The following is a 13,091-nucleotide window of genomic DNA, read 5'->3' on the forward strand; positions in this document are numbered from 1 at the left end:
GTGTCTGCATCTTAATTCCTTTAATTGATCATTTAAAAGTTGTTGTACAACTGCAACAGTCAGCAGGTTATTTTTTTGACATTTTCTTTCAGTCCTGGGTGCTTTAAAATAAGTTTACACAGTCCTTGCTCAGATAAGACACATTTCTAGCCTTCCGATGCTCCCACAGCAAGTACAGCCAGCAGCCATATAATTTTGCATTGCAATAAACCCCCTTCAATCGGAGGATTAAAAGAAGAACTAAACAAGATGAAAACTTCTCAGAACTGGACAAACTCTTGGCTGTTAGAAACAGGTGTTATAAACTTTTTTGGAATGTAAATCAAGGTAAGCTTCCTGAAAACTATTTTTTTAACCCCTCAAAGATGTATTCTCTTAAGCCAGCCTTTGAGTTGTGTTTTACATGCACATTTTAACCGACAGATAACTTCCGTAAATATAGTTTCTATAGGAATTTCAAAAGTAGTTGCAGAAAAGAGGTCTTGCTGGTCTTTGCCCTAGAGATTAACCTCTAGTGGCTCTTAAGTGGTGCTAGGGCAAGGTTACAGTTCTTCCACCCCTGGTCTTTTACCTGTCTGAGTTCCTCAAAGATTTATCAGTCCCACAGAGGGAGTAATCCTTCCAGAGCATTCAGAAGTTAATCCCTTTGTTATCTCTGTACCTCATAGATGAAATGACCGACAGGAACTATAATTAATCACCACTTAATTACGTCTGTTGACATCGCCTTGACAGATGCAGCTAACCAGCCATGACACTCCCCGGAAGCCCCAAAAAGCTGGTTCCTGACCTGATAGTTGCACATGTTGTACTGGTTCATCTGGCAGCTTTGCTGCTACAGTTGTTTTTACTGTTTTCAATTTGTGTGGGGGTTTTTTTGGTGGTGTTTGTTTTTATTGAGGGAGAGGAGATGTGCCTAGAAGGAGAGGAGCTGGGAAGAGCAGAGGGGTAAGGTTAGGTATTGTGTGGGAGGTTAGATATTGTGTGGGAGATGGGGCAGGCCAGGTAAGGAGCACACAGCACAGGCAGTTGTTGACTGTTGCATGTCACCCCCTCCTCCAACCTGGGGAATTGTGGTTGTCCTGTCAGCCAGCCCTCAGGTCTGTGGCTGCTGTTGAATGCCAGGTCAGCCTCCCTCATCCATAATCTGATTGTGGATGAGGAGGCCAATCTGGTCTGTATCACTGAGACCTGGGTGGGTGAGCAGAATGGAGTACTCAGGGCAGCATCAGGGCAGACTAGAGTTGGGGAGGAGGAGTTCCTGTTTTAGCAACACCTGGCAAGCTGTTTTAAACCCCAACTTTAGGATTTCAGAGTACCTTGCACATGATGTCAAGTATCCATGCCTTCCATAAATCTGTGTTAATGATCTACAGATCTAGTGCTTGTCAACAGTGCAGAAAATATTGATCCAGTAAAACTGCTAGCACATTTGCAAAGCTAAGCAGGGTCCAGTATGGTTTAAAATTGGATGGGAGGCTGTGTTGAGATTCCTGCATTGCCGGGGGTTGGACTAGATGACTCCCAGGATCCCTTCCAGCTCTATAGTTCTATGAGTCTATTTACCATCATGATTTTTACTTAGGATGATATGAAAACCAACAAATCACAGAACACATTCATAGACACAAAATTGATGGTGTTTTTCTGAGGATTACTTGTAGAAACTACAATGATCTGTCTGGATCTGTGCCTCAGATTCGTTTTTTTGGGGGGGGGGTTGTATCATGGCAGTGATGGCGAACACATGGTTCAATCAGTGGAGACAGATGTGATCTGTAATTTCATGGTTGGTGCGGGGAGTGAGAGAAGGCCCTTTAGGGGAAAATAATGCCATTTAAATAGGACCTTTTCTTTTCTGTATCTCCCACCCCTCCCGCACTGTGCTTTCCTCTCTCCTCTCAGATTGCTCCCCTTTCCCTCCTAGTCTCTCAGCCATTCTACCTTTTCTTCAGCTGCCAAGGTGCCAGTCTGAATTTTGAAAAATGCATAGAGATGAAAGAGGAAGTTGCAGAGAGCATCACTCTTTCAGCTCTACGTACTTTTTTTGGGTGGGTGGGTGTGTATGTTGGATAATGACCTTTTCCATATTTTGTGGGAGGCAGGACTCAGAAAGTTTTCAGGTGCTATAAGGGCACGACGCTAGTGACCCCAAAAGTTGATGAATGGGAACTGTGAAATAGACCCCTCATCCAACAATCCACACCTAACAACTTGAGGAAGGAGGAATCAGGTGTGCTTGACTGCCTGTTGCGCTGTCTGCTAGGAAAAGGAGCCGTATATTTCAGTAAGTTTTCCTATGCACACATGGACAATACTATAATTGCCCTAGATCAAATATAACACCTTTCCAAAACAATAGCTGTTCAAAATCTATATGAATACAATAAAAGCCATGACTGTGTTTCTGCCTTATGATTTATCACACCAGAAGTAAATGAGGGGAATTTGAGCGTAAGGAGTCTACTCATTTGCCAGCGACAGCTAAAGAGGCTGAGGATCCAGGTGGGTGTAGTTTTCTCGTTTTAACCTCCATAGTGGAAGCAGCTGAGGTGTGTATCAAGGCATCCCTTTTTCCTAATCACACTTCATACAAAGATGAGAGCTGTGGTACAGTGAAAGCTTTAGCTAAAGAGTGTTAGTGATGGAGCGAGCTATGAAAAGCAAAACCATGTTTTCGTCCCAACAGGGTCCCTGTGCTTCTGAAAGCTGCTGTCTGTCATGCAGAATAACGGGTCCAGTTCCCTCAGATAGAAGATGGGGAACCTGGCTTGACAGCAGTGCTTGTGAAAAGGATCTAGGGGGTCTTAGTGGACTGCAAGCTTAACATGAGTCAACAGTTAAGCAAAAAAACTATTATTTCTGCAGTGATTTTTATTATGATAAATTGAAACAGATGATTTACGAGCCTCCCCCAAGAACCCCATGAAAAGGTTCAAGAATGGCTTCCCTTTCCAAGATCATGACAGCAGGGCAAGGGTTAAGCCAGGCGGTTGTAATGAAACATGTAATTTGGCTCTGTGAAAAGTGCTTTATGCTTTGCGACCGCAGCTGCCTTAACTTCTTGGGTTTGAGTGCCTTTATTGGCCTGCATAAGATCTATGGAAAATATGACAATTATGTGGTGCTTAATATGATGGGATAGCACTGATCAGCTTTTCTGTAACTTTTGCCTTTATTGCATTGCACTAGGCTGCATTTCTAACTGCACCAATAAAAAACCCACATGCAAAGAGTATTTCCATGATGCTGCTTGATGTAGTAATCAACATTGTAGAAGACAACATTGTAGAAGACAACATTAGGTGACAAAATAGCCCTCAAATTGCTATCTGGTAGTATTTGACAAGTCAGGTAGTACTGTACTCTGAAAGACTCTAAATCAGATGTTTTGCTCTCCAGCCACTGCTAATCTATAAGCATATTTACTGTAAGTGCTAGCTTGGCCCTGGGCAGCATCTCAGATTTGCAGAATTTTCACACACTGTTGAGATTTTTCCTGTAGATTTTGTCTAATTAATTTTAATTCAATGAACCTTTTTTTAAATTGCAGGTTTTTACTGTAACCAAACAGGGTGCATATTACTTCCCCGTTGATGTAAAAATGTTGGCATATTGATACATGGGGTATGATTTAGCCACATTAAACTTCTTAAATCTCATTAGTTTAATTGAAAATGCCTTTAGTCAGATCCTGCAGAGATGTTATGTTCATGTTATGTTATATGTTCTCCTGCAATAAATGGGAATGAAACACAATAATCTTGGACAGCATTATGTTTGTTTAAGGCTTTCTTTGATCAAATAGATTCAGGTAGGTAGCCGTGTTGGTCTGACGCAGTAGAAATATATCTGAAGTATCTGAAATGTATCTGAAGAAGTGTGCATGCACACCAAAGCTCATACCAAGACTAAACTTAGTTGGTCTCTAAGGTGCTACTGGACAATTTTTAATTTTTTAAAAATGTATTTCTATTTTGATCAAATAGTTAACTTTCATTTCCCTTTTTATTTTGTGCTTTAGAATATTGAGGATAGTGACTATGAGAGCAGTGGGTTCTACATGGGATGGCACTGACTGCTGCTTGACGTCTTAACATTCGATGTTCAGAGCTGCTTGGCAGTTGATATATTGCCAATATAAGAATACGTATTTGAAGCCATGTCGAAGAAAAGCCGCACAAAGGCAGAAAAGGACATGGAGACTGAAGCTGTCCAAGCAGCAGCAAATGAGGAATTGCGGATGAAATTGACAAACATTCAGATTGAATATCAGCAGGAAAAAGGCAAGGTATGTAAGCTTAATGCTATGTGGAGGTTATGTCCAGCTGAGCAATGAGCAGCTTTCATACCATCAGGTCTTAAGGGATTTAAAGAAATAAAACACTCATCAAACTTGCATACAGTGTTTTCATAGCGTCTCCTTTCTGGAAAGACGCTCCCTCGATTTCAGTGCTTTAGAATAAAAGGGTGTGTATAATTTTTTCTGGAACGGAGGTGTTGGTGTCACTGTTTCACCAACAGCCAGATGAAACTACTTTGCTTGTTGGTGTTACCCAAATAGATAATATTTTTGAATGATAATTTTAAAGATCCCAGGATGCAGCTCTTTCTGCCTTGTTACTTTATGTGAGAGATTTGGTGTATTGAATCCCCGTGACGGGGTGAGCTCCCGTTGTTCGGTCCCTGCGCCTGCCAACCTAGCAGTTCGAAAGCACGTCAAACTGCAAGTAGATAAATAGGTACCGCTCTGGCGGGAAGGTAAATAGCGTTTCCGTGCACTGCTCTGGTTCACCTGAAGCAGCTTAGTCATGCTGGCCACATGATCCGGAAGCTGTCTGCGGACAAACATCGGCTCCCTCGGCCTGCAGAGTGAGATGAGCGCGCAACCCCAGAGTTGTCCGTGACTAGACCTAATAGTTGGGGTACCTTTACCTTTATGCACATAAAACTTCATACACTTCAATGGCTTATGTGTTTAAGCTGTGGATTATTCACTTCAAAAACTCTTAAGACCCTGTTATATCAGCTTTACTCAAACTCAGGAAGATCTGTGTAAAATGCTGAGTCTTATTTTTTTGTTCAGCTCGGGTTCGCTAAATTGGAGAGTCTTGCAAGAAATAAATATATATTCAGAATACCAGAAACCTTTTCAAGTGCTTGCACACATGACCTACTAGGTTATACATGTCTAGATTTAGGGGTCTGCTGCTGGCATCCTTGTCTCTTGTTGCAGCTCTTGTTTTCAAGGTGACAGCTTTAATTATTTAGCAATAAACTTTCAGAAAAAGCTCCTTGCTAGAATTATCCTGCCCTTTCCTCCTTGCTTTTTGAGAAATAAGTATTTCACCTTTACAGCAGAAAAAGAAGACTTGCTGCAGCTGTCACAAAGATGAGTTTTAGATTACTGCTTAAAACATTTCTGTTTGCAGAAGCATTCTCTGAAGTGTTACGCAATAAGATATTAGTTGTATATTATCCCAATATAAATTCAAAACATGTACACTATATTGTGAAATCTTAAGGCGTCCACAGCTTAGGTATTTTGGTTAGGCAGTATACACATTTGTATTGCATGTAACAAAATAATAAGCCACTCACTTAAGAGAATTTTATCACCCTCTTTTAGACAAGGTCTTGCAAGTTGGTAGCTAGGGGTTTGTTTAAATAGCTGGTTTATCCCAACATGGTTTCCTTTTTAACAGTAATTGTTTTGCTTGCTAGATTTTCTTAAGAGTGGGTTTGTTTTGTAAGTGATCTCTCTTGTACATTCCATGGGCAACAGGTGCCTATTAAGCAGTTTAACCTAGATACAACCCAACTAAGGTTTGACAAGAGTTAGGAAGCTGAGAAAGGAATCTGTGAGTGCAAGGAGAGTTGAGAGCACTCACTCATGTCACATCAAACCATGGTTTGTTATTCCAGGCCCTGTAGAACTGGAATTGCTGTCATATTTGCCTAGTCAACAAAGCTTAGAAAATAAGAGCTGTTATTGCACATGTATGCCACTTAATGTTTCTTCACACTTCAGTAAGTCAAAGAAGATAATGTTGGTGCATAAAGCTAAAATGCAATAAACAGTAAACTTTCTGTGCTGTTAAGGCACGTATGTACATATACAGAAAGCTGAGATTTATTAATGATGTGTGTTTAGCCAATTTTATATATAAGTGATGGCTTTGTAACTATTTTAGTGTTTAGTTTCCCCTTAACAGATGTTCTTTGCATGTTCATTGAGTGTGTGCAGGAGGCTCTGCCAAGATTTCTGATGACACAGAGAGCCCTCTATACGTTCAATTGTAAATGTGTGTGCTCTCTACAGGTGTTTTAACGAGGGTGAGAAGGTTGGGGTGGAGTTTCTGCTGCGGTGCCATCCTGCATAAGTATCACCATTAATGAGCAAATAATGCTCATTCAAGGACTACACTGTTCATTGACTTCAGACGCCAGGCTAGGCTTTGCTTCCAGGCCCTCCCACCAATATTAAGTACCTTTGTCTCTAGATTGTTCATTAGCATAGGGATATCAGTTTACAGAAGTAAGGTGTAATGTTGGGCATGGAAGTGGTCTGTTTCTAATAATCCAGTAGCTTTTGCTTGCTGTCATTGTTTTGGAGCTGCCTTGAATTTTTGCTGTTTGTCCTTGCTAGATGGCTATGCAAGTAACCAGCTGCCAAATTTCTCCAGTGTTGCTTGTTAGTCAGCAAAATTGGGAAGTGATTATAGTTACTATTCTTTAGTTATGCTGTTCCCCTCTGTTTCTCTGGTATGCATAATGAGTAATTGTGGGAAACTTAACGCAATTGGACAGGGAAATTGCCAACTTCTTGAGGCTGGTTCACACAATACATCTTTTGTCCGTGCAAATATTGCATGGTGTTCACGCTTACAGACAAACATAATAACCCATTTGGGATGTAATGATAAACAAAGGTTTATTGTTGCATGTAGAAGACTTGGGGTTATGGGCTCCCCCTCTGCCATTGCCGTGAGGGCTGTGGCTTAGTTACCCAGAGTTTAGCATTGTGTCTGAATGGAACCTTAAACTGCAGTTGAGATTACTGTATTTTTCAGTGTATAAGACGATGTTATTTTATTATAAATAAATGTTAAAAATTGGGGGTTGTCTTACGGATAGTGCAGAGGGGGGACGGGTGATTGTTGGTGGCCGCAAGCAGGAGATTGTCAGTGGCGATTGTGCGGGTGATTGGTGACTGTGGCACGGCCGGCTGTCTATTGGCTCTACAGTGGTAATTGGGCGGTCGATTGGCGGTTGCCGACAGATGGCTTTGGTGGCTTTGGCGAGACGTGCGACTGGCAGTGGTGGTCGGGCGGGTGAGCTCAACAACTCTGGGCAATCGCCCCCCCCCAAAAAAGCTTAACAACTCTGGGCAATCTCCTCCCACTTCCTTAATTTGGAGTCCCAAAAAATAGGGGCCATCTTATACATGGGGGGTGTTATACACCGAAAAATACAGTAACTATATTTAGTTTGTTTCAGCTAAGGCAAGGCTAACTGCAGTTTGGAGTCTTACCTCAAGTTAGTCTAAAACAGAAGTGGAAAATTCAAAACCCTTCTTCCCATCCCTACCAGAGGGGAAGCGGAATCTTGTAACAAGCTTTAGGTTTGTACCCGTGCCTGTAATGATAAACAAGGGCTTTTATCATTCCAACCAGATGAAACCAATGTGTGAGCAAGAGATCACAGATATGGTCAACAGCAGTTCTCACGATGATGCTATCTGGAAAAGTGCCTCCGATTTTCTGATTCACATGCTGTGTTGCTATTTCACTACGTAGCCCAGGCTGTCTTTCATTGTGGGTGTGTATGTTCTGATTTACACAGGTATTTTTCTAAAATAGTTCTACTTCCTTAGTTTTAGGGATTTTCAAATAGATTTGAAAATGTGCTGCTTTGTTCATATCTTCCCCTAAACATAGGGCTTGTCCAAACTGGGCCTTATGGTGAGTTTGAGGCTGATTGAGTCCAAGATTTCTGAGCATCGTGAAGCTACACTCAACCAGAACCCGTTCTACTTCTTTTGATGAGTGAATTTAGACTTCCCCAATCCTGGGAAAATCAGGAGAGCAAAGCAAAACCTCTGTATTCAAGGTGGCATCAGGACTTAAAAGAGCAACATGGAATTGGCTTTTTGATCTGTGAAACTGTGAATTGAACCGTGTATATCCATTCAAGGAGCAGCCGGGGTCTGTTCAACCTGGCATGTCTCTACACCAAGACAAGATGGGCCTTTGTCTTCATCCAGCAGGCTCTTTGCATATGCAGAAAACTGAAAATAAGAATGAAAAATGCACCTCTTTCCCTGGGAAACTGCATGAATCTGGCCCTGTCCACTACTGGAATGGGAACCCTGACAGCTTTCTGCTGGGGTACTGTGGCCCTTGGACTAAAGAGCTTCACCCCTTGCTAGTTATTTCCACTATGTGCTAGTTAACAGACTCTTTGTGCACTGGAAACTCTGGTAAATAAATGAATTGACAATTGAGGACTATATCTACTTGGTCCATGCAATGCACTTAAATCCTCAATGAGTCCTCAGTCCAGTCATTCTGAAGAAGATCTGGTGCAAAGTGATGGGATGTAACTGAAAGGCAAATTCATGTTTGACCCACGTTTGGAAGTAGTGAGGTTATTGAAATGAATCACTGTTTCCCCTTCAGTACACCTTTTGGGACTGAATGTTTAGGAGTATTCACAAAAAGAAAACACTTCCAGCTAGCATTTCATTGGTTTGCTTTTAATTGCTGTGCTTGTTCCATTCTGCAGAAGGGAGTAGCCTTTGCAGTAGCACTAAACTGGTGAGGATAAGTTCTTGCATTTGCAATGAGCTTACAAGTGAAAAGCTTATGCAAGGATGACTGTAATGAGATTGCCTTACTTCGCTGAAGGTAGTATGGGCCCATCAGTAATCTTACTCAATCAGGAGGCCTTTGAATGTTTGTGTTTAAATTCTCCTCCTATTTATTAAAGAGCTAATAATGATGAAGAAAGTAGTGGAGCAGTAGGACTGAATTTTTATTTCATTTTTAGGATCTCACTTGAGTAAATTTTATGACCCAGCGGATTCCGAAATGCCTAAATGTATTTCTTGTATTCTGTAATCTCCTTTTCTGAACACCTCACTGCAATCCCCACCCTTCCTCCAGCCCTGGCTATCATTCAACTGCCTTCCTATTAGCTATCCTAACATCTAATTTCTTTGCAACATCTGAGGAGCCAAGGCAACCTCCACGCTCATCACCTTAACTATTACTAACAACTAATAACAGGTAAAGGGTTAGTAATTCCGGTACTGTGCTTTGCTTATATGTATGTGGATACTGTATGTCAGGCATAGGCAAACTCGGCCCTCCAGGTGTTTTGGAACTACAACTCCCCTCATCCCTAGCTAACAGGACCAGTGGTCAGGGATGATGGGAGTTGTAGTCTACTGGAGTGACAGGGATGTTGTTGTTGTTTAGTCATTTAGTCGTGTCCGACTCTTCATGACCCCATGGACCAGAGCACCCCAGGCACTCCTGTCTTCCACTGCCTCCCACAGTTTGGTCAAATTCATGTTAGCAGCTTCGAGAACACTGTCCAGCCATCTCGTCCTCTGTCGTCCCCTTCTCCTTGTGCCCTCCATCTTTCCTAACATCAGGGTCTTTTCCAAGGAGTCTTCTCTTCTCATGAGGTGGCCAAAGTATTGGAGCCTCAGCTTCACGATCTGTCCTTCCAGTGAGCACTCAGGGCTGATTTCCTTCAGAATGGAGAGGTTTGATCTTCTTGCAGTCCATGGGACTCTCAAGAGTCTCCTCCAGCACCATACTTCAAAAGTATCAATTCTTCAGCGATCAGCTTTCTTTATGGTCCAGCTCTCACCTCCATACATCACAGGGATGGAGCTTACTTAGCAGAAATAGACTAAACAGGAAGGGTGGAGAGTTAAAGGATGCATACACGTGCAAAGAAATCCATGAATTTGAACATCTAGGTCAAATTAAAAGAAGAGGAAAATAGTGGTGCCATTGCAGGAGTATGCTACAGACCGCCAAGCCAGGCAGAAGTCTTGGGTGGTGCCTTTCTATATAAGAGTACCACTTGTGGAAATTAGGCCTTCATGTAATTAAAAAAACCTGCCAACTTAAACAATGGAAAGGTGATCTGTTAGTATTATCAATATATTTTATATATCTTACTGAATGCTGCTTTCAGGGCATTTTGACTGAAAAGTGGTGTATAAAAATACTGTAATACCCGTGTGTGTGTGTGTGTGTGCGTGTGCGTGTGTGACAAGACTTTGAGTTTTGAAATACAGAGTTTTTGTCGTGGGATCACACAAAGGCCTGCTGTGGACTCCAATCAGTATTAAACATTTTGTCCGTAGCCCAAGTTTAGAAGTACTACGTTCAGAAAGACTTTAGATATCTACCTCATGTTTCATTTGCTTCCCAAACATTCCTCCAGTTCTACACAGTCATGCTAATGTGCTGCTTTTGTTTTTTGGTGGTGTTTCAGGTGAGTAAACTGAGAGAGAAGCTCCAGGAAGCAAAACAAGAACGAGAACAGGAACAGCACAAACACACAGCCTACATATCTGAACTCAAGGCTAAACTCCATGAAGAGAAAATGAAGGAACTCCAGGCTCTTCGAGAGGTACTCATTCGGCAACATGAACAAGAAGTGGCTCGTATGGTGAAAATAAAAGACAGTGAGATCCAGCGATTGCAGTCCACGGTGAATGTCCTGCGGGACGGGGCAGCTGACAAAGTGAAAACTGCCTTGCTCAATGAGGCCAGGGAAGAAGCCCGGAAATCATTTGATGGTGAGCGCATAAAGATGCAACAGGAGATACTAGAACTGAAGTCAGGGAAAAAACAGGTGGAAGAAGCCTTGAGTAACATCATGCAGGCAGATAAGATGAAGGCAGCTGACCTGCGCACAGCCTACCAGTCCCATCAAGACGAAATTAATAGGATAAAGCGTGAATGCGAGAGGGACATCCGTAGGCTGGTAGGTTCACCCAATATTACCGTGCATCTGTCTAGTTGAATATTCCACTATTTTTAATTGCCACTAGTCTAATTGTGTGTCATGTCACAGTCACTTGCTTTCCCCCTACTTTATTTGGTAAATAAATGGATGTTAATCCTGTATTGTAACTCAGGGAAAGGAGGGCATTTCTTATTCAAGTCTCTTTTATTTCCTCTGACGAGTGGCACACTTAGCAGATCTGATTTTGCATCAATCAAAGCAGCTATCTGCTCACAATTGCTTTACGTTGCCGTTCATGAGATTTTTGAAAGGAAGTCAATTGTTCTCATATCTGGCTAATACTAAGTAAGTCAAAAGAACACATTAAACAAAAAACAGGACTTAAGTTTATTCCTTTCATAGAAGCAGCCCTGGCTGTAAATCCAGTACAGTCATACCTCAGGTTGAATGTGCTTTGGGTTGAGCATGTTCGAGTTGCGCTCCATTACTTCCAGGTTTTGCCGCATGCGCAGATGCTCAAAATGACGTCACACGCATGCGCGGAAGCGGCAAAACACGACCTGCGCACACGCAGATGCGCCATCACTTGTTACGTTCGCTTCAGGATGCGAACGGGGCTCCGGAACGGATCCTGTTCACATCCCGAGGTACCACTGTACTACTTATCCTTTGGCATGATTTGGCTAACATAAAGTATTGGTAAGGCAAAGTAACATTCGGTTTAATGGGAAGTATTTGGAGAAATTCACATCGTGTTGCTTTCTAACTCTTCAAGATGGATGAGATACGAGGCAAAGAGAGAGTGATTTTGGCTTTGGAGAAAGATCTTGGTGTCCAGGCAGGCCATACACAAAAGTTGCTGCTTCAGAAAGAAGCCCTGGATGAACAACTTGTTCAAGTCAAAGAGGCAGAGCGGTTCCATTCCAGCCCAAAGAAAGAGCTTCCTCCCTCTGTGGGAGATATGATGGAACTTGTAGGAAACCAGGTAAGAAAGCTAACTGTTTGTTACATGCGTATGAATGTTAAAGTTATTTTAACAACGTGGTGATTCCCTGCTAATAGATTGTAATCAACTCCTTTCAGAGTGGGGGGATGAGTTATCACCTTCAAAATACAAATAAATTAAATTATACTTTGAAAATGGAACATTAAGCTTTGCTTCCATCCTTCAGATAACTTTACTGCTGGAAAGAATAGTTCACAAGTACATTGTGCATAGTCTATTTTTATTGTCTCTGTATTGCCCGGGTGGTGGTGGTGAGGGGACTGCAGGCTTAAGCTGAGACACTGCCTTTGTTTGCAACACCAAGCCAAATCATGTCTTAGTGCAAACAAGCAGATGTGGGGCTCTAAGAGAGGAGATTACCTTTTTGCTCATCTGGTTGTAATCCTGCTGTGCTTTTGGTAAGCTGTGATGTGGCTTAATGTATTGTTCAAACCCTGGCTTGTGGTTTAGCTCACTTCAGACACACAAGCTGTGATCCCCAAAACTTTGATTTCAGGACAGAGAGCAAACCCAGCCTCTGTATAGTCATAGCCCCAGAAGAGAGTACACAAAGACTAGCACCAGACCTATTGTTCTCCTTCTTGCCCCCTCACCGGTCTTGTCTGCTCACTCGTCTGCCTGCTCAGTCAACCCTGCCCCTTCCCTGTATAGCTCTGCCAAACCATGGCCCAGGCGAGCCACAAAGGAACAGGGACAACAAGCCCGGTCACTTCCCCAGCAAACATCTTGCTCTTTTGTTGCTTCCCTCCCCTTCACCCGCCAATGTGGATGCAGACAAAATGGTGGCCTCGGGTGCACAGGGAAAATGGAGTAAGATGGCTGCTTGGAAGCTGCCTCTGGCTGTTCCTCCATGGCCCTCCTGAACTGCTTACTCGCCTGCCTGTCTGAGCTGCCCACATGCTCTTCTGTCTGGCAGCCACACAAATTGCAGCCTGATCACAGCCTTGCAGTTTTATTATATCTGTTATTTTACTGCTTCTTCCTACAGCAGCTTTCCTATCTTCTCCCCTTCCTTTTTGTTCCCTATTAATTACAGTACTATTTTTTTTAAAAAAAATACCCTAATTTATTTGAGTGCACACTCTGTCCC

General features: G+C 42.4%; 2 protein-coding genes across 8 annotated transcripts in view; one reads left to right on the top strand and one right to left on the bottom strand.

Annotated features, from left to right (window-relative positions):
• The window catches only part of WFS1 (wolframin ER transmembrane glycoprotein), a 198,981-nt gene that overhangs the window by 40,419 nt on the left and 145,471 nt on the right, over nt 1-13,091 (bottom strand). The window lies entirely within an intron of this gene.
• JAKMIP1 (janus kinase and microtubule interacting protein 1) overlaps nt 1-13,091 on the top strand; it is a 96,540-nt gene that overhangs the window by 10,502 nt on the left and 72,947 nt on the right. For 6 of the 7 annotated variants that reach the window (XR_013990114.1, XM_081019909.1, XM_081019908.1 and 3 more), the window contains exons 2-4: nt 4,025-4,291; nt 10,519-11,013; nt 11,771-11,980. Coding sequence is in view for 6 of the 7 variants with exons in the window: in XM_081019909.1 (XP_080876035.1) it covers nt 4,163-4,291; nt 10,519-11,013; nt 11,771-11,980 (834 nt within the window). In the remaining variant the exon portion in view is untranslated. Of the gene's footprint in view, nt 1-984; nt 2,288-4,024; nt 4,292-10,518; nt 11,014-11,770; nt 11,981-13,091 lie in introns of those variants that run through there. The other variant, XM_081019905.1, reaches the window with a different exon arrangement.

Source organism: Podarcis pityusensis, assembly GCF_964106645.2.
Source record: "Podarcis pityusensis genome assembly, chromosome: 9".
In the NCBI taxonomy this organism is placed as follows: domain Eukaryota; kingdom Metazoa; phylum Chordata; class Lepidosauria; order Squamata; family Lacertidae; genus Podarcis; species Podarcis pityusensis.